This window comes from Culex pipiens, chromosome 3, assembly GCF_016801865.2.
Source record: "Culex pipiens pallens isolate TS chromosome 3, TS_CPP_V2, whole genome shotgun sequence".
NCBI lineage: Eukaryota > Metazoa > Arthropoda > Insecta > Diptera > Culicidae > Culex > Culex pipiens.
Genome location: NC_068939.1, coordinates 6,542,731 through 6,564,643, shown reverse-complemented (window position 1 = coordinate 6,564,643; position 21,913 = coordinate 6,542,731). Strand labels below are relative to the sequence as shown.

At 33.7% G+C, this 21,913-nt stretch overlaps 2 protein-coding genes across 3 annotated transcripts in view; one reads left to right on the top strand and one right to left on the bottom strand.

Annotated features, from left to right (window-relative positions):
* Nucleotides 1-1,073: 1,073 nt before the first annotated feature.
* LOC120430252 (protein ecdysoneless) lies at nucleotides 1,074-11,911 on the top strand. The gene is made up of 3 exons (XM_039595337.2): nucleotides 1,074-1,716; nucleotides 6,234-7,060; nucleotides 10,902-11,911. The coding sequence occupies exons 1-3, from the start codon at nucleotides 1,395-1,397 to the stop codon at nucleotides 11,868-11,870; spliced, it is 2,118 nt and encodes a 705-aa protein (XP_039451271.1). The 5' UTR covers nucleotides 1,074-1,394; the 3' UTR covers nucleotides 11,871-11,911.
* A 3,420-nt stretch (nucleotides 11,912-15,331) lies between these two features.
* The window catches only part of LOC120430256 (uncharacterized), a 332,478-nt gene continuing 325,896 nt past the window's right edge, over nucleotides 15,332-21,913 (bottom strand). For both annotated transcript variants that reach the window (XM_052710891.1, XM_052710892.1), the window contains 4 exons: nucleotides 19,469-19,849; nucleotides 16,131-16,526; nucleotides 15,791-16,063; nucleotides 15,332-15,729 (listed from right to left, as the gene is read on the bottom strand). In XM_052710891.1, coding sequence (XP_052566851.1) covers nucleotides 15,456-15,729; nucleotides 15,791-16,063; nucleotides 16,131-16,526; nucleotides 19,469-19,503 — 978 coding nt within the window. In that variant the 5' untranslated portion in view covers nucleotides 19,504-19,849 and the 3' untranslated portion in view covers nucleotides 15,332-15,455. The remainder of the gene's footprint in view (nucleotides 15,730-15,790; nucleotides 16,064-16,130; nucleotides 16,527-19,468; nucleotides 19,850-21,913) is intronic.

Here is a 21,913-nt window from a genome sequence, read left to right as displayed (position 1 = left end):
TTGTAAAAGCTCATGTTCGAAACGCCAAAACAAGCGGCTTCCAAAAGGTTGAATTTGCGATTTTGAGAATTTTTCGAGATTTTTAATTTTGAAAGGTTTAAAGATTTTGATTTTGAGTCTATAAGATTTTAAGACTTTATGATATCTAGTTTTTTTTTGGGGTTTTAAATTTAAGTTTCTGAGACTTGAAGTCTTATAAGATAATGATTTTATAGATTTTAGGCATATTAGATTAAAAATTTTAAATTCTAAGATTTTGGATTTTTTTAATTATTTTGTTTCGGATTGTTAGATCAAAATATTTTTTTATTTATTTTTTTTATAACTCGTAATTAAACCACTTGGACCGCACTCGTGATCATTTCTGGAGTTTTTGGAAAAAGATCAATGAACCAAATTTTAATTTTTCACGATTAGGTATTTTTGTACACTCGGTTTCCAAAATAACGAAAAGCAAATATTAAAATTAGTTTTTTTGGGCCTTTTAAAAACTTTAGATTTGATCGTTTGGTCTGGAAGAGTTCTCCATCTAAGAATGAACGTGTTATAATTTTAAAGAGTAAAGAGCAAATTTAGTTTAAATCCTTGACCTGGTGCACACAGATCACTACAATTATACTTCTACTAAACATTTTATGAATTTCAATTAAATAAAAAAAAATATTGGGCTTTAACTTCTTTTACTTATCTGTGATCCCTAAAATCATAATTTAATTAAATTAGGTTTTTTCTATATTCAAATAATTGTTTACAGTACATTTTATTCTCGATATTACAACAGTTTTTTTCAATGAAAATATTATTAAAGTTAATAATTTTGATTTTGTACTCTGTTTTTTAGGGGAAATTATGAAGGGGTTCCCCCTTAAATTTTCAATGACGATAGGAATTGTTGATTTTCGAAAAATCCTGGGGTAACTCGTTTCAATAGTAGTTTGCAGAACTTTTGCATTAATCGACGCAGAACTTTTAATCCTGGAACAAAACTTGTTAGCAAATCTCTACACACCATGCTGTGTTGACTCGTGACTGAATACGACCCTGCCTAAAAGTGACAGTTCTCTCCGCATGCACGCGATAAAAACAACAATCCTTTGCGCAAAAAGGTGCGAGAGGAGGAGACACAAGAAAAAAAAAGTCGATTGACCAACCGCGAGAGAGCGAAAAACCAAAACAGTCCTCTTTTGTCCACCGCAGAAAAAGTCCGTAAATCCGATTTACGACTGCAGCAGCACCATTCGCGGAGTAGTGTGTTGTGACAAAGCCAGCAAAAGGTGAATCACCGTCGTCAATCTTGTCTCTCTCTCGCAGTGACCCCGCGGTCGTCGTCGTCGTCGAAACGTTGAACCGAAAAAGGAAGATAGAATAAGTTAACAAAATCGCGTGTGAAAAATATGTCCTCCATCCAAAACAACGCCCTGCAGCAAGTCCGCGAGGATGACTTTGTCGAGTACTTCCTGTTTCCGGGTGCCTCGTTGGGAACCGTGGCCGCCGATGAGGACGAGGCCCTCGAGAATTGTGACCCAGAATCGGCTGCGGCAAAGTCTCTTGGGGCGTTGCTGGCCGAGGTCAATAAACTGGCCAAGGAGTTTTGCCAGCGGTACATTTGGCACCGGGACGGGTTCAAGGTGGTGGCCAGAAAGGGCGGAGATCGCCAAAGGCGCTTACTGATTGAGGCCAGCGGACAGGACGGGGATGGTGGTTTGGAGGCGGACGGTGAGTATTTTTGTTCGTTTCATTCATCGATCCCTTCTTGAGCTAATCAGCTTGTTGCGAATGAGGTTTAGCTTTTTTTTTTCTTCGACGCGAGGAAAGGGGGCTAGATAAAAACAGTGATGCAAAGTTTTCTAAATCAATATTTTGGCAGATTTAATATGCTTTATTTTAACTTCAACCCATAAGATAAAATTTGCACCTAATGTAACTAAATTCTCTGAACTCATCCTTATCCTAATACAAACTGTTGAATGATTTTTATGATACATTGATGGCGAACAATACATTTCACAGAAAGTCACCATGACTTGCATGTAGAGATCATTAAATTTCTTTGCTTTACATAAAAATGTTTAAAAATATGTACATATTTAAATATTTAATATAGTGGTCATTTATATAATAAGCGCAATCATAATTGAACCGCAGTGGTAGTTTTTGGGAAGATGTATTGGCCATTAAAAAATTAGGCATATTTTTTTTTAATCTGAACAATATTATTGGATAGATCAGAAAAAATCACATTGGAATGATGCTTGATCGTTGGATAGTTTTACAGTCCAGACTCGATTATCCGGAGCCTCGATCATCATCCGAAGGTTTTTAAGGGACTTCGGATAGTCGAATCATGAACAAAAACAAAAATCGTATTAAGAATTGCATTAAGAAATTGAACAAAAAATTATCAAAACTCGAATTATTATAAGACAATATTAAAAGAAAAGTAACAATAGAATATTTTCAGATATTTCCCTACAAATCTAGAGTTTTTTTTGATTAGGTCCTATAAACATATGAAAGACAATAGCTTATAGGTCCTTTTCAAAAAAAAGTCTGGAAATATTCTTTGAATTGAACATGACATTTCATTCTTTGAATTAAACATAAAATTTCATTAAAACTTTAAAATTTATTTTTTAACTAAAAATCTAAAAAATCTAAATCTAAAATCTAAAATCTAAAATCTAAAATCTAAAATCTAAAATCTAAAATCTAAAATCTAAAATCTAAAATCTAAAATCTAAAATCTAAAATCTAAAATCTAAAATCTAAAATCTAAAATCTAAAATCTAAAATCTAAAATCTAAAATCTAAAATCTAAAATCTAAAATCTAAAATCTAAAATCTAAAATCTAAAATCTAAAATCTAAAATCTAAAATCTAAAATCTAAAATCTAAAATCTAAAATCTAAAATCTAAAATCTAAAATCTAAAATCTAAAATCTAAAATCTAAAATCTAAAATCTAAAATCTAAAATCTAAAATCTAAAATCTAAAATCTAAAATCTAAAATCTAAAATCTAAAATCTAAAATTTAAAAACAAAAAACACAACATAACAAAAACTCAAAAAACTAATACAAACAAACAAAAATAAACTATAAACAAACACAAAATACGAACGAAGTTGACTTTATAGCTGTCGGCCAACATTGCTGGTACCAAGAACTAGTGTCTTCCTTTTTAACTACAAGGACTTCGCCGCCCTGGGCTCCTAAGTGTACTAGAGTATCCAAAATTCTTTGTGTAAATATGGACCGATTGATCCACACGGGCGGGTAAGACACAAAATACACAGATACTAAAAACATAAAAACACAAGAGCACAAAACATAAAAAAAAACAAATACATAGAAAAAAACTAAAAATAAAAAAAAAACACAAAAACACAACAAAAAACAATAAAACACAAAAAATACTATAACACACAAAAAAAAAACACAAAAAACAATGAAAACACACAAAAAACAAAAACAAATGAATATAAAGCATGCCAAAAACACACAAAAACATAAAGAACACAAAAAAATACAAAATTCCCAAAATTCCCAAAACACAAAACCTTAAAACACAAGCACACAAAAATTAAACAAAAACTAAAAAACACCAAATGAACAAATATACAAAAAAAAAACACTCACAAAAAACACAAATTCACAAAACATAGAATCACAAGAACACAAAAATACAAACAAACACAAAAAGCACAAAAAAACAATAAAAAAAAACAAAAACATAAAACACACAAAAACAAAAACATATAAAAACAAAAACATTAAAAAAACATACACATAAAAAACAAAAAATACAACAAAAAAACACAAAAAACACAAAAAACACAAAAAAAACAATGAAAACACACATAAAACAAAAACAAAAAATATAAAACATGCCATATACACACCAAAAACAAAAATAACACAAAAAAAACACACACACACAAATTCACAAAACATAGAAACACAAGATTATAAAACACAAAAAATTACTAACAAACACAAAAAGCACACAAAAACAATAAAAAAAACAAAAACATAAAACACACAAAAAACAAAAAAAACACTAAAAAATACAAAAAACACAAACTTACCAAAAAACAAATATACAAATAAAATGGAAACAAAAAAAAAATGAAAACATCAGAACATCAAAACAACACAAAAAACCCAAAAAAAAAAAACAATAAAAATCACAAAAAAAAAACATAAAACACAAAAATAACAAAAAGAACACAAAAAAAATATACAAAACAAAAACATACAAAAAAAAAACACAAAAACATGGAAACACAAATACCGTAAAACGGGGTGACTTTGATAGCCGGGGTGACTTTGATAGGTTTGCGATTTTTCCGTAAAATGAAGAGTATAATTAAAATACGTTAGGAATGGTTTAAAAACATACTGACCGTGGTAGAGAAGTGTTCAAAGTACCTCAAGAATAACTTTTCATAAAATTTTGAAAAGTTTAAAAAGTTAGTTAACTATAGTTAAAAAAATGTTTAAGAAAGTCATTATTTTAAACTTCTCAAAGTGTCATGATTTTCTTAATGAACATTATTTTTTATCGGAAAACGGAATGCATTTTCGGATTCTTTGGACAATTTTCCACTAGGAGAAGGTTAAAAAAGTTTGTAAATAATAAATAATATGTGTTTTTGAAACACAATTAAAAAAAATCTCCAAACTTATAGGCAATTTCAGTTGAAAAAATTTCATGTGAAATGTGAAAACTTGTGATTCGTGCATTGAATTCAGTACAAAATGCAATATAAATCGATAATTTTATAAATAAAACTAGTTTTAACAAATTTCAGGCAAAATTTCGACTTTTTAACAATTTTACCTAAAATTTATATGTATTTTGCTAAAAAGCTTATACACTTAGTTAACTAAATATAAACATTGATTTTTTTCTTAAAAACTATATCAGCTACTTCAGTGATGGTACATTTAGCGAACAAATAAAGTTTGAACATCTTAAATATGATTTTAACAAGAAAAACTATGACTATCAAAGTCACCCCGGAATTAAAACTATAAATTTTTAACGTAAATATTTTTCTAAACATTATTGGAAAAACTTTTTTTCCGAAATAGTGCAAGGACTTTGTGTAGTCTACCCCAGTACATGTTTTAAAAATAATAATCTTGAGAAAAACCTTACCTGTTGGAAAATATTCTAAAAACAAATTGAAATCCTATCAAAGTCACCCCGGTTTACGGTACTCCAAAACAACAAACAATTTGAAAATATTAAAACAAAAAAAATTAAAACAGTTACATGACCCGGTGCGAGCGTTACGGATACAAAACAAAACACTTCGGGCATCAGCCAAAAAAAATATTGTGGCAAATTGGGACCACTGTTAAGAGAAATGAGCAAATTATTTGTAAATTTGAGGAAAGTAGCAACCAAATAATCTTTTTGTTTTGCTTTAGATTAATTTACAAGTTAAATATTTTTTAATAACTGCTTATTGAGTTAATTGACATTTAACAATTTCAAATTCAAACAAGATTTGTAATATAGCAAGTATTGTCTAATCTACAGTCAGCCCACATATTCGGAACACCCACAAATTCGGAACACTTTTGTGGCAATTTGTCAATAGAATGCAAAATGCAACTTTTCTGCCGACCCTGCTATTTTTAGGGCCTTTATTTGGACATTCTCTTGCTATTTCACTTGTAAAAGTAACACTTTATAAACAAAAACTGCATTTTGCATTTTTTTTATTTTATCCTAAGCAGCAAAACAATGCCTCCAAATTGCCTGTTCCATGATTGTGGGATGTTATTGTGTCTCCCACAATTGTGGAACACCTGAATTTAACTGATATTTTCACAAAAAAGTTATCAGACCATTCATATAACATTACTAAGTATGAGTTTCGTTGGTTTCAGAGTGCAAAGTCATTATTTTGTAAAAAATATGTACTCCTGGAGAGAAAAAAAAAGTTTGTTTACATCGTAAGAAAAAAGTGTTCCGAATTTGTGGATTTCAAGGGTCAATGTTTTTCTTTGAAAACTTGATATAAAACGTAAAAATGTTCAGCCGGTCTTTAGGTGACATCAAAATACATTCAACATCAACTATTCGCAGTCCCTAGATAAATCGATCACGATTTTCAAAAATAGAAACCTTCATAAAGGGCTCAAACCCCATAAATTCAATTACAACACCACGATCACATGACGACGTCCCATCACACTAATGCCAAAACACTATTTTTAGCTCCCCTGCCGTCCCATCTGTACGGAATCAGCCACTACGGGGACAACATCCAAGACGAGTGGTTCATCGTGGCCCTGCTGTTCCACCTGACGCGACGCATCCCGGGCCTGGTGGCACGTGCCGTCGACTCGGACGGGGAGTTTCTGCTGATCGAAGCCGCCGAACATCTGCCCCGGTGGGCGGCCAATCCGGAGCGGGCCGAGGGCCGGGTGTTTATCTACGAGGGGGAGTTGTACTTGATTGGTGGGGAGGGGGATGGGGAAGATGACGAGTTGTCGTTTGAGCGGGTGTTCCGGGAGTTGAAGGGCGATGGGAGGACGCGGTACGTTGGCTCGAAGGCGATTCAGGGATGTATTGAGGAACGGATAGGGGAGTTTCCCGATCGGATTGAGGACAGTCACCACCGGACGACGTTGTACGTGCCGGTTGGGGTGGCGGCGGTGCTGAAGGAGAACCCGCAGCTCGTTTCGGCGGCCGTGCTGGCGTTTTGCAACCGGGACTCGATCGATTTGAAGGCGTGCCGGGCGATGCGGTACTTTCCGCCGGAGAGTTGCGTGTACGTGAGTGTTGTATTTACTAAGTGTTTGTACGCGATGCTACTGCACAACAGTTACCTGCCCGATCGGCGAACCGGCTGGAGTCTGCCGCTGGCCACCGATCCGAACTATAAGGCGCACGTGCTGGGGGTGAAGCTGGCCTGTGGGTTTGAGATTTTGGCGTCGCAGGCCAAGACGTCGCAGTCGCTGGATACGGATAAGGGATGGAAGAGTTACTTTGAGTCGCTGAACTCGAAGGGGTACTTCCAGGAGAACATCGAGGGATCGCAGGTAGGTTGAGCGGTGGTAATTTGGTTCAATATCTCTTTTACTTGTACTAGAACGACTAGAACTTGACAAGGTACTTGTTCCCAGGGTGGCCTTACATGTAAAAAAATCGAGAAAGTCGGAAATTTACTATTTTCCGACAAAAGGAAAAGCCCCTGATTTTTTTTTCTGCTCCTTGAATTAAGAAGACGAATATTTTTTTCATATATTTTTTATTAATTTTTTTAATCAATTTTGCTTAGTTTGTTTTGGATTACTATTGTTAATTATATTTATTTGAGAATCAAAAGGCTTTTACATTACAGTACTTGTTCGAAAACTGGGCTGAGAATGTAGAACAGGCACCCAATGCTGCTCGCTAACTAAACCGAACGAAAAATTACGGGGGGACCACCGATGCATAATATTTTCGTGATGAAAAACGAAAAAAAAGTTTACTGAAATTTATTTACAATGCTTACTTTTCATATTTGTGTAGTGTTCATAATTGTGACTTTTTTTTTTTGTTGCCCAATGGGCATTGGGTTAAGTTCACTGCGACCACCTGAGAAGGCTATCTTTTGTGATGTACCCTGGTTACTGTCCATACTACAAATTACTCGTATCCATTGGATCGGAAGACGAGGGGTTATTTTGCAGACATGGTTTATCCCAATTCGTGTGACTTGAAATCAAATAAAATTTTGAAAAAATAAATAATTGAACATGATTTTTGCATCCATTAACCCCTCGGTCATTTCAGTTTGTTTTGTTTTTTGACGTTTACCTGCGCCCAATTATTTAACGCCCAGTTACCGAACAAGTATTCAAAAATCCAAATTAAAACTGTTTGACTCTTTCTTTAAATTTTGAAGAATTTTGCCAGAAAGTTAAAGTCTTTCAATAATAAAAAAAATATAAAGATCTGTCTAATTTAATCTGCAAATAGAACTAAATTTCAACAATTATGAAATTACTTCAATTCTGTAACAATGCTTTAAAATTTTAAAAATAATTCCAGCTTGTATTTGGCAATAGTATTTTTGTAGTGAAAGTATTTTCAATTTAAAATTCTTGAATTTTTTAGACAGAAAAATGGCGAGAATCAAGGTTGCTAAACGATACAATTATCGTCGATAATATAGGCGTATTACGATAACGATTTACCGTTATTGTTATTTAGATAATTCTATCGGCGATAACGGACGATAGCTCTTTTTTAAAGCGTTTCTAAAATTGACTTAAAGTAAAAATACTCAAAAAATTTCACAAAATACCTTTTCTTTTCGAAGGCACTCCAATTATCATAATTTGCAATATTGGTATCAAACGATGCGAAATTTTGTATTTATTTTCAGTTTATTAGAGTTTTTTTAATTCTCAATTTTTCACAAAATACTTTCTCAAATTTTCATAGTTTACATATTTTTAAACCGAAGCAAAATATTGTATGCATTTCGCTTTTTTAATATATTTTTTTGTAAATTACTAGAATTTTCACATATTTCTGTATTTTCGAAAACTCTCAATGTTTATTATTTCCAATATGGTTATAAAACGAAGTGAATTTTGATATGTATTTTCATCTAATTATATTTTGTTTTGTAAAATTCTCAAATTTTCACAAAATACAATATTTCTAAATTTATTTTCTAATAAAATTCATCCATTAACCCCTCGGTCATTTCGGTTTGTTATGTTTTTTTGACTTTTGCCTGCGCCCAATTATATAACGCCCAGTTACCGAACAAGTATTCAAAAATCCTAATTTAAACTGTTTGAATAAGATGTAAGTTTTTTTTTTGGAAAATTCGGTGTTTTGTGAAAATTTTAGTCATTAGCAAAAAATATTTTACCCATATTGCAAACTATGGGTATTTTGTGTAAATTTTAGTATTCTACAAAAATATTTGAAAAATGTCAGTTATGAAAATTTGAGTATTATCAAAAAATACGATATTTTGTGAAAATTTGGGTATTTTACCTACAAATGTTTTAAAAACTGAAAATTCTTACAAAATTTTTGAGTAATTATACTTTGAAAATTTGCTAAGGCCGTTGCAAATACTTTTCAAAGTTTATGTCGCCCCCCCCCCCCCCCCGCCCCCCTGCCCCTTTCAAAGTTGGCCTGAAAAATCAGGGGGCAAAAAAAATATTTTTTCGAAAAACTTCAAAATTTTAATGAAAATTAAAGTTTAATCTACTGCAAACCAGTTAAAATGCATTTTCCCGCGTTTATAATCATATTTAGCATGTTTGAACTCCTTTGAAAACAATTTAAATTTTCATGAAATGCCAGTGTACAGTGTACAGCCACAAAAAGTTTTTTTTCTGCGAAAAAAAAAAAAAAAATCCGTCAGTATCTCGATATTTTCAAAACTAATGATTGGAAAGCAACTGTACTGCCGTTCTACGCATAATTGTCCCATGTCATTTTTGACGATTTTGACCTTTTGACATTTTTAAGTTTAGTTTGACGTGTACTTTAAGAAAAACACATAAAATCTGGTACTTTGTTCGGAAACTCATCAAAAACAACACCAAGTCTGTTTGTCCCATGGTTGAACTTCTACGCATAATTGTCCCACCAAGTATTTTCTTACACGGAATCAATAGTTTTACTAAGCATTATGCCTTGTTTACCTGTTGTATAGCAAGAGGATCACAAATAAGGGTGATAAACTGCTAACTGGGGCGATTAGGGACACATAGGGCGAATAGGAACCCACGGGACAATTATGTGTAGAAACACAGAAATCGGTCGAAAAATTTCAATCGCGTTTTTCTCAGTTGCACTTTTTTGAACATGGGACAATTATGCATAGAACGGCAGTATACGCCTGTAAAATGCATTTTAAAACACTATTTTCATCCAAATGTTGAAACCTAGGCTTGTTATTTCAATTTTTATATTTTTTAATATTTTTTTGCCCCCCCCCCCCCCCCCCTCGACTTTGGTCACAGCCGACGGACATAAACTCCAATAAATATTTGCAACGGCCTAAATTATCAAAAAAAATATTCTTAGTGAATGCTTTGAAAATTTAGCATGGTTTGGTTGGAGTAATTTGGGGGGAAATTTTGTGTGAATTTCCACTTTATTGTTTGTAACATACTATGATTTTAACAAAATACTTTATTTTTGCAAAAATACTCAAACTTTTGAAAATAAAAATTATTTGCTTGATTTTAATTTTAAAAAAACTTACCTTTTTTTTAAAAGTGAAATCCAAATGTTTTCAATTTCTGAAGTACCTAAATTGCTTTTTTTTTTAAATATTTAAGGCCGTTATTCAAATATTTTTTTCAAATATTTTTTTGAGTTTATGTCCCACGGTTCTGACCAAAGTCGAAGGGTTGGGGGCAAAAAAATATAAAAATTTAAATGACAAGCCTAGGTTTTAACATTTGGATGATTTTTATTAAATGCATTTAACACGCGCCCAGTTGCTTTCCAATCATTAGTTTTCAAAATATCGAGGAATCGACGGAATTTTTTTTTCGCGAAAAAAAAAACTTTTCGTTGGACATTGGTATTTCATGAAAATTTAAAATGTTTTCAAAAGAGTTCAAACATGCTAAATATGATTATAGTGTCAAAAGTCTAATATTTGTAATGAACTTAAAAAAAATGATTGTTAAAATTAACTTATTTAAAAAGTTTTTAAACGATTTTTAACTCGATGAGAAATGTCAATATTTTAATTCTGGAGCTACTGGGAATAGTTGGGAACTCGAAACTGGGATTTGAGTGGCCACTCTGTGTTCGATAACTGGACTGAACGGAAAACCGAGAGGAACATGGATGCATTATATTCTCTCTACAAAAACAAAATAAAATAAAGGACATTTTTTTTTCTTTCAGGAATACACTCGCCTTCTCGGCATCGCCAAGGAATACTACCAGGAGAATAAAGATTCGATGAGATTCACCCCAAAAATCGGCGAAGAAATCGTGTCCATCCTGAAGCGCAACGACTACGACCCGGAGGAACTGCGCAAAGAAGGCCTGGATCTCCCCTCACCCGACGACGACAGCTGGATCAACATCTCCCCCGAAGAGTTGGACCAAATGCTGACGAAGCGTTACGGCGTCCGAACGTTACTCTCCCTCAACGGCAACGCCCCCTCGCCGGAATCGTTCACCGCCATGATGAGCGAATTTCTCGACCGAAAGAGTGAGTTTGACGGAGTGGACCAGGATGCGGCCGCTGCAGCCGCCGCCGAATTGGTCGAATCGTTCAAACCGACCAAGCCCAAGCGAACCAAGAGCAAGAGCAAGGCAGACCACGTGCCGAACCACAACCACGTGCAACCTCCACCGCTGCACGCGCCAATCGACTTCGACCCGGACGCATTCGGCTCTACCGTAAAGAACCTCCTCGATCTGGTCATCCCCGAGGATCGCTGGGACTCGTCCGACAACTCGGACATGAGCGACTACGGCGAGGAAGAGTACGCCCGCAACATCGAGGACATGTCGCCAACCCGAACCGGCAAAGCCGTCCAAAACGAGCTCCAGTCGTACATGGACCAGATGGACCGCGAACTGGCCAAAACCACCATCGGCAAGAGCTTCGAAACGGACATCAGCGGAGACGCGGCCGAGGAAGCGGACCGCAAGGAATCCAACGACGACTTTGACGACATCGAAACCTTCAAACCGGTCAACATCGACGTCAACACGCTCAAGAACATGATGGAGAGCTACCAGGCGCAGATCGGCGGTCCCGGACCGGCCGCCAACCTGCTCGGCTCGATGGGCGTCCAACTGTCGAGGGCGTCCGGTTCGCCCAAGTCAAAGCCCGGCAGCACGAAGCAAACCGACGTGTGAAAAGTCGTCAATCTGTCCTTCCCGATGCTTTAAGCTTCTCACAAGAAAAAAAAATCAATCGACCACGTTGCACTTTCTAAGGTTAGGAATTTATCTCTCGCCCCCCACTCATCATCAATCAAACTTTTTCATCCCGGTTAGGCTAGTTACTTGTACTTATGACGAGCAAAACGATAGATAGCTAAGCGATTTAAAACTCTCAGAGAGCAAACCGAAACAACAACAAAAAATCTAGTTCTATTTTCAGCCGCGCACGTACTGTTTAGAATAGAAAAAAATAAAATCACACGCGAAATAGTGGAAAAGACGAGGCCATATGGAATGCAGCCAGCCAGCCAGCTCGTGTCATAACAAATCTTTTTATATTTTAAGCGAAAAAAATATATATATTTCCGTAAGTCGAATTGAATCTGTTACATTGGATAGAGGAATGAGATTTTAAAAGCGAAGATTAGAACCGGCGATGCCTGCGCACGTTATGTAATAGGAACCGAGGAATGAACCAGATGCATTTTTACCATACTTAAGATTAAGGAATAAAAAAAAGTCCGCTTGAAAAATTATATCAAAGTTTGCTTGTGTTTCGATTAATAATTTGAGAAACCCCTAATTAGATATTTTTCTTCTCTAGCAGGGGAGGGGCAAAAAAATAAAAAAAGAAAATTGAAAAAAACAAGTCATAGTCTCAACATTTGAATGCAAAAAGTGTTTTAAAAAGCATTTTTCACTAGTTCAATTGTTTGGAATCATTAGTTTCCAAAAATGTAAGATTTGACGAAAACATAAACGTTGGCGAAAAAAAAAACTTTTTGCGATACAACATCGAAACATCGAAAATTTTCAAAAATTCAAAAGATTTTAAAATTAAACAAGCATGACTAAAATGGTTTTAAAAGCAGGGGAATGGATTTTAAATTGATTTCAACTTTAAAAAAATGCCTAATTAGATCCTAGTTAGATGCCTAATTAGATCATTCATGTTTTGCTTACACAGTCAAAAAAGTTATTTTTTTAAAGTTGGTTGACCCTCTAATGGTCAAATATTCAATGTTACGCTGAGTTCCAAAATTCTAGAATTTTTTTAACGAAAAGATCAGAAAAACTAAACAAATGTGTCATTTTTAACCATTGGAAATAGGACCTTCAGCTTCTGAGATATTGGTACTAGAAAGGCTGTTTGAAAGAGACTTAAAAAACTCAAATTTTCTTGATTCATTTTTCCTTTATTCGCTGTATTCCAGCAACCGAAGGTCCAATCTTCAATTTATCTTTGATTCTTCAAAAAAATAAAATAAAATAAAAAAGTATAAAAATTGAAATAACGAGCTATGATTTCAACATTTGATGAAAAAAATGTTTTTAAATGCATTTTATACATGTCTAGTTGTATTGCAATTATTAGTTTTCAAAATATCTAAGTATTGACGAAAATTTTATTTTTAGCGAAGAAAACGAGCCCAAACATGCTAAATATGATTATCGATGCAGAAAAATGCATTTTAGATTGTTTTCAGTTGATTCGACTTCAATTTTCATTGGAATTTTGAAGTTTTTGAAAAAAAAAATGTCACCTACTTTTTTGGACCATGAGTATTTATGAGTTTAATTAGAAAAAAAATACAAAAAAAAACAAACCAAACGTGAACTTATTTTAAATCTGAAAAGATTTTTCGACTTTTTCAAACATTGGGCTAGATTTGAAAAAAAAAATATTTCATTTCAGAAAGATTGGGAAATTTTAGATATATTTTGTTTTTTTTTTTAATATTAAAAATCGGATGAATGGTTGTAGAGCCTTTTGAAAAAAAGGTCTAATTGGATGACACTTAGTAAACCCTAATTTTAAAATTTTTTATTTATTCAATGCAACACTGCAACTTGTCCGATTTTGAATCTTCTATTTTCTATTGAAAATTGAAGTCTAAAATAGTTTTCTGGGAATGTTTACTGTTTTCTTATTTCCAAAAAAACTTTTTTTTTCCGCGAAATGTTAGCACTCTAAAAATTGTCAAAAACTCATTCTTACACAAAATTTGCTTAACTTTCCGAATAAAATACTTTCAAAATAAACTTCATGAATAAACTACTTTCAAAAGATTGAGTTTTAAGTTTCCAAAAAAAGAAATGTTAAAAAATTGTCAAAATCATCACATTTTCAAAAAACTTTTCTAAAAATTTAGATAACTCGTGAAGAATACATGAGCGATTCTCTACGAAATCGGCAATTTTTATTTTTGTATTTTTTTATTTGGCTCAAACTTTGTGGTGGTCTTCCCTATAACCAAATAAGCTATTTTGTGTCATTGGTTCACCCATACAAGTCTCCATACAATTTTGGCAGCTGTCCATACAAAAATGGTACGTAAATATTCAAACAGCTGTAACTATTGAGTGAATTTTCTGATCAATTTGGTGTCTTTGGCAAAGTTGTTGGTATTGTTGAGGAATATCCAGTTGAGGAACTAAATACATGGAAAAAAATTGCCGATTTTTTATTACCTTTTTTTTACAAACAATCAATTTCCCAAAATAGGTATTTTTTGACTTCGAGATTTTTTTATATGCTTTAGGTTACAAAAATCCCCAACTTTTGAGCCATAGAGTAATATGGTCAAAAAATCTGCGGCCGAATCATGATTTTTTGAAAAAATAGTGATTTTTAGAAAAAAAATCGAAATTTCATACAAAACAAAATTTGACCTAATTTTTTTTATGTAAAAGGGCTTCGTTTTCAAGATAAAAAAAAAAATACAAATAAAATCCATTTCCGGTTTTGGTAGAGAATTGCTCACATGCTAATTGCAAACACCTTTATGTTTAAAAATACATTTTTTTGTTTTTGTTTGCTCTACAATTTTGAAGAATACCCTAAAAAGTCCTGCAAAGATACAAAAAAAAACACGTAATTTAAAATCAAAATTATTGTTAAAAATGAAAAAAAAACATTGGGTTATTGCAGATTTTAAAAGCACATTAAATTTCCCATAAATTAATTTGTCTCCCGATTTTTGATAATTGCGTATCACGAAATGGCAGCAATTTTTTCGATTCGGTTTCGAGCTACAAATCACTGAAAAACGGATTCGTGATCAAGGAACATAATTACCCCATAGAGCAAAGTTTCAAGGAAATCGAAGAGAGGTCGAGCAACTGCTGTGTGAGTTGGCGGAGAATGATCCACACATTTTTTGGATGAATATTGGATCTAAAAAAAAATCAACAAAGTTTTATTAAAATCAGTTTATTTTCATCTTTTTCGTTATTATTTACATTAATTGTTCGTTATAACATTTTAAAACAATAGTGAATTATTTACTTTTAAAAATAATTGTTTTAATTTAGTTACACGAATTATATTGCTTGCCGGTTTGTTTGTAAAATTTTCTACTGTGCTAAAGTAAGGCGCTTAAGTAAAATATTAATAATTCTACGGACTGTGGTTTTCAATTCTCGTTTTGCTCAACTCGTTTGTGTGATTTATTTAAAATTAGAACGCGCACTAACTTACGGAAATCGTTTTAAATTAAATCTTATTAGTAACAATCGTTTCATCAGCTGCTTACTGGTTGTGCTGTTGCCGCTCGATCAATACCGGGTAATGTCCCGATCCGAGTACTTCCCGCTCATCTTGCTGACCGAAAAGCGATCCGAGTAGCGATCCCGCTCGTCGAACCGATCCGTCTTGTAGTCGATCTCGTGGGGCGTGTAGCCGATGCTCTTCTGCCAGTGCTTCGTCCAGTAGAGGTCCTCGTTGCGCAGCTGTTCCGGCGTCTTCGCGTCCCGGCACACGATCACACAGTAGATCATGCTGCCAATCAACGTGGCAAAGCCAAACACGAGGAAGACCACGCCCAAAATCCTGCAAAAGAGATTCGTTGATGAACTGTCTTCTGTAATTCGCTGATAATCTTCAAACTTACCAAACGAACAGCGGCTCCATGAACTGCATCACGATCACGAAGCCCAGCGTGACTAGGATCAGGCCCAGATTGAGGAGCAACATCAGACAGCAGACGCCCTTGACGTTCGGACAGAACGGGTTGGGCGCCGACATGGCCTCGACCTTGGCGCCGTGTCGTCGCGAGCTGCGTCCCGTTTTGGCCGTGCTGGCCACACTGTACACGCTGCGAGGGCCACGCGACGACGGGTGGTGATGGTGGTGTTGCGGGTTGTTCCGGTGGGCACTGTATCGACTGTGTGGGGAAGAGAAGACAACAATAGCATCAAACAGTTTCCCCCTAAGTTAGCCAAGACACCCACCTTATCTCCGACGGAGCCTTGTACGCCGCCGAGGTCACGTAGATGTCGCTGCCAGTCTCGCCAGCACCTCCTCCTCCGCCGCCACCTCCACCGGTGCCACCGCCGTGGTCATAGCTCAGTGCCGATGGTGCCCTCGGGGGAGCCCGCGTCGGTGGACTAGAAAGTGGCCGCGGTCCGCCGCCGTTGCCGTTGTGAACGCCGCCGCGGGATTTGCGCGATGGAGCCGTCGGTGGGGTGGCCCGCTCGTTGGCCACCGTGTACTCCGAGACGGTGCGATCCGAGGGCGCGCGCTGGCTGTCCTCGCCGTCGGTCGAGTAGCCGCGGTTGGCCTGGGCGTACGGTAGGTCAACCGTGTCGCGGCCGCCGTGTGTCGCCACGTAGTGGTTGCCCTTGACCCTAGGGGGAGAATTGAGTTATTTGTTATTTTGTTTTTTCTTTAAATTTTTATGTCTTTCTTTAAAGATCATGGGTTTTATGTCTGCCTCGGAAGATCAATTTGTTGCGATTTGGATTTGCGATCCAAATTCGAATCTCCAATGTAAAATATTAAAAAATAAATTAAATAATCTCTTTTATTTGTTGAATTATTTTTGTGAATGCGTTCTGGAATTTCTAAAATTCTGATGATACGATTATTGAGATATCTGAAAATATTACAAAATAATACAGTTATGCACAATTGCATTGATAAATTAAAAAACTTTTTTTCATTTTTTCAATGCGATTCATGAAACATCTATTGAAAATTCTAATGAAAATTGGTTTCATTTATAACATTAACTCACAGCTTTTGTTCCAATTTGCTTTTACATTCTGTTAAGAAGATTCGATTTTTGATACAGTCCAGAATCCAAAGCCTTGATTATCCGAAGGTTTGTATGAGGCTTCGGATAATCGAATCACGAACAAAAAAAAACAATTTTTTTTTGTATATTTTTTTCAGTTTTCTTCTTTTTTACATAAAATTCGAGTTCTGCGACCCAATTTTATTCAAATTTGAGTTATTGATTGCCTATTAAAACAAATGCATTTTTCAACATCACATCACCACCATTTTGGCCGCCATTTTGAATTTAAAATTCTAAATCATTTAAGCGTAGTCTAAGGGTCATACATAAGCTCGACAATCAAAAATTAGACAACGAAAAAAATGTGATGATTATCCGAAGTGATTTTTTTTCCGAGGCCTTCGGATAATCGAGTCTGGATTGCATTTGCAAAAAAAAAAAAAAAAGAAAACACAGGGGAGCACAAACATTCATACAATCGAAAATGTTTTCCATACAAAACAATCAAATCACGTTTTAATATTAAAATATATTGATGTATCAAAATAATTTAATTTTTAAAATTATTATTTCCTCATTTACATTTTTGGAAAGGCCCATTTGGTTTATCAAACCGAGTTTTTCAAAAGTATGCGTGTTGCCGCCGCACGCCACAGATCGTGTTGTCAAAATTTCAACCAATCATAGTGTGGGTCAAAAATAGGTACAGCGATGGCTTCAAAATACATTCAATAAGTCCAAAAAGCATCCAAAAAATGTTTTACTTGAAATGCTTTAGATATTAAAATGGTTACATTATTTTCAATTTTCAATAGTATACTTTTTGAGCATAAACTAAGCTAAAAAACAATCCCGAGATCAAGGCGAAATATTCTAATGCATAATAGGTCCAAAATAAGGTCGTCTACCCTATATTCAAAACTTAGAAAATTTATGTTTAGTTTCTTCTCAAAAAGTTTTCTTAAAATGTATTCTGCCGTATATAGTTTTTTTTCTGAATGTTTGATCAGGAAAATCCTTTGATAATACATAGATGATCATAACAACATACGTTTTTTTATATTACCAGCGCGTAAAATTGTATGAAGAGTTTTTTAAAAGAACTTGAAATGCATAAAGGCTATACGGAATCGATTCCGTATTGAACCTTAGTTTTTTTTTTTTCATTTGATGGATTGTACGTTATCGAGATATACGAAATTTAGGTTTCAATTTTATAAAACTGATTTATCAACAATAAATTATGCATAATAAGCCGCTGCAAATATTTTCAAAAACAATAATTTTCAAAAAAACGTCTGCAAAATATATTCAAAAAACTTAAAAATATATAAAATTTGAATGCAATTAACTAAATTAATCTGAAATAATTTTCCTGCTTTATTTTAAATTTTAAATTTTGATAAATGCTAATATTAATTTTGTTTAAAATTTGTCCCTCCTTTCCTTCAAAAATCCCAAAAATCAGACGGGAAAGAAAATGAAAAATCAATTGTTAAAATAAATAGTTTGACGTTTATTTATGCATTTTCAATCACAAAAAGGCTTTTCAAAATGTTTAAAAAATGTAGAACGAAAATATTTTTAAAAAAGTCTAAAATGCATTGATTTTTTGCATTTTTTACAGAGGCATAACTGAAATAATGTATTAATATTAATAAATATTAAAAAATACTTACAAATTTTGAAAATCAGGCTTTAAAATTAAAATTGAGTTTATTTTTTACCTTCCTCCCTCGACCTCAACCAGAATTGAGTGACAAAAACTTAAAACAAAACTTGAAGCCTTGTTTGTGATTATTGTTGAACATTTGCATAGTTCTAGTTTTTGTTTCCGTTCACCTTAGTCCTGAGTTGACGGACATAAACTCCAAATATATTTGGAGCGGCTTTATAGAAAAAAATAGAAATAAAATAAAGAATTATAGAGTTTTTTTTATTAGGTCCTATAAACATATGAAAGACTATAGTTTATTGGTCCTTTTAAAAAAAACTCTGGAATTTTTATTTCGCTTAAACTTTGATTTTGTGGAAACTTATGATGGCAAACTTTGTAACCGGTTGTTTTTACAATACCTTCTGATTTTAATGTTTGAAACAATGAATTGAAATACCAATTCTTATTTATTTTTATTTATCGCCTCTTCACTAGACTTTGGTCAGAATCAAAAGACATAAACCTCAGAACCTCTTTGTCCTACTGGTCATGTCCGTAACATAACTACCTAAATCAGCAGATTTTTTTTTGTCAGTGTCATATAAAGTCATACAAAAAATTTTGGGTGTGAATTGAACATTTTGAAAGGTATTTTATAGGTACTGGACATTTTTTTCAAAGAGACAATTAATTGGATTTAAACATTATTATAGACATATTTTCCGAAATGCACTTGATCCGTAAAGGCAAATAATAATTAAATAAAATTTAGATTTTACTCAACTTGTTGTGTTGGTTTGAATTGAAAACAAAATTATAACTTTTTATCCACCCTAAGAATTTAGATGTTTTTAAAATAATTCTAATGTTTGATTTTTTTCTACTCTACTCACTTTTTAACCGTTCGCTCGTGAATGTTCTTCAGCATTTTTCCTTCGCTCGGGGTTTAATTTCCCCCGTTGATCCTTGAAAAAGTTGGAAAAAAGAGAGAAGTTGGTCGGCACTTCTCAGCCGGTCAGCTCTGCTGGCAAACGTTTCCGTAATTGTTTGATTGCGATCGCACGTGATTCGTTCGTTCGTTCGTTCGATGCTATTCGCTGATCGTCATGGTTTCAGGGGGGTGGTGTTCAGCTTAGGTGGCCGAGTTCGCACATGGCCTACCTGGTGGCCTCGGGTGGCACTTTACCCTGACCGTGGACGAAATGTGTGCTCCTCGGAAGAACTCGGCGCTCTCTCAGATTGATGGTTTCGATTCACTTTTGCTGGCGGACAACCTGAAAGTGAAATTGAGAGTGGAGAACGGATTATAGTTATTAGTGCACCAGCCCGATTTGATTTTGCTAATAAAGGTTAGGCGAGTGTTTTTTTTTGTTCGTGCTGTTTGCCTCCTTTCTCTTTGTGAAGAGTGGCTCGTGATGAGCGAGCGCGCGCGAGGCACGTCTTAATTGGTTTGCATAACAAAATAAAATCAAATCTTTTGAATGGGGCGATTCGATTCCAGGTTGTTGTGCTTTCCATCACTCTGCTTAATTCAATTAAGCTAAGCGCAGTTTAAATCGAGCCCGCGGTTTTGGATGAATAGAGCGAAAGAAAGAAATGCGGTAATAACACAGGATGTTGGCACTTTGCGGGTGGACTGGAATTTATTGAAATTGATGGTTGGCGTTTTAGCGTTTAAGATTATCTGAAGCCATTGGTACAGATAATCAATTATTATGCGCTTGAGTCATGATTTTTTTTTGGTATTTTGGTTAGCTTATCAAACTTTTGCTTGTTTTTTTTTCAACAGATATTATAATTTTATATTCTCGATTTTTCCATGGTTTCATGAACCAAATGGTGAAACAAATTCAAATTACTGTAGAATTTTTGGGATAATTCTTTTTTTTTTGTTTATTCAGTGAACCTTTGAATCATTAATTTAGCAAATTTAGAAAATAGTATCAAAAGTTTAAATTTTGTAAATGATGAGTTTTTTTTAAAGTTTTGCAAAATGTTTTTATTGCATGAATGTTACTGCAATATTTTTTTTTGTTGAAATTGGTCTTACATTTTCTTCCATATTTTTAGCATCTTATTATATTTCCGATAAATTATATAAATGAGACTGCTAAATGCTACCACTTTAGCTTTAGCCTACCTTAAGAATCAGAATTTCTTTTCTTTAACGTTTCTCGAAAAATTTCCCTTGCACTTTTTCCTTCTTTCTTATGGTTATTTCGATTATGAAAGAATATTAATTTAAATAATAAGTTTTTTTCTTTTTTGTCTCCCATTTTCAATTCAATTATAATGCCATTGATTTTGTTAAAGGGTTTGTCCCATAGTTTCTTCCCAAATTCCCCAAAAAAATATGACGGCAAAGATTTTTATTGATGAAACTTTAAGCTTGTTTTTTTCTGTTTGGAAAAAAATAGTTCGATTGATTGTAAACTAATAATTATAAATTTTATAACGTTTATTTTTGTACAGTCCAGACTCGATTATCTGAAGGTTTGTATGGAATAATCAAATCACGAACCAAAATTATTTTTTCATATTTTTTTTTTCATTTTCTTACTTTTAACATCAAATTTGAGTTCTGCGACCCCATTTTAGTCAAATTTGATTGTTTGATTGCCTATACAATTTAAAAATGCGTTTTTTAATATTTCATCACTGCCATTTTGGTCTTGGTTTTAAAAGTTCTAAATTACTTGATATAAGTTTAGGGGTCATATTAAAGCTCAACAATCAAAAATAAAACAACAAAAAAAAATCGTTATTCGATTGTCCGAAGTAAAATTTTTAAAAGGCCTTCGGATTATCGAGGCTGGACTGTATTTTAATTAAATATGACACTTTTGGACTTATTGCAAATTTTAAATTTTTTAACCGCAGATCGGAAAAATAAATACAATTTCAGGAAAAAAATGTTTAAATATTTCAGATTCTGTCTAAACTAAAAAGTTAATGGTTTAAGCGAGGGTTGAAGTTTATATAACAAAAATAGAAAAACTCAAAAAACGAAACAGTAGCTGCAAAATTATGATAATCAGCAAAGAGGCAAAATATTTCACCTTGTAATTTGTGAAATAGGCCTAATGACTAATCAATGTAGGGCACAAAAGTAGCTGAAAACTACGTCCAATTTAACAAGTTTTTTAAAAATATTTAAGATTTTTTGCTTAAAAATAGAACCCACAATAAATTACAAACGTTTTAGGCTCAGTACAAATGTTAAATAAAGTAAGAAAATAGAAAAAAAGAAACAATTTTTTATGTTTATGATACCATTATCCGAAATCCAAGTCATAACCCAGTATAAACTGTAAATTAAATAAAAATTAAAATTGACA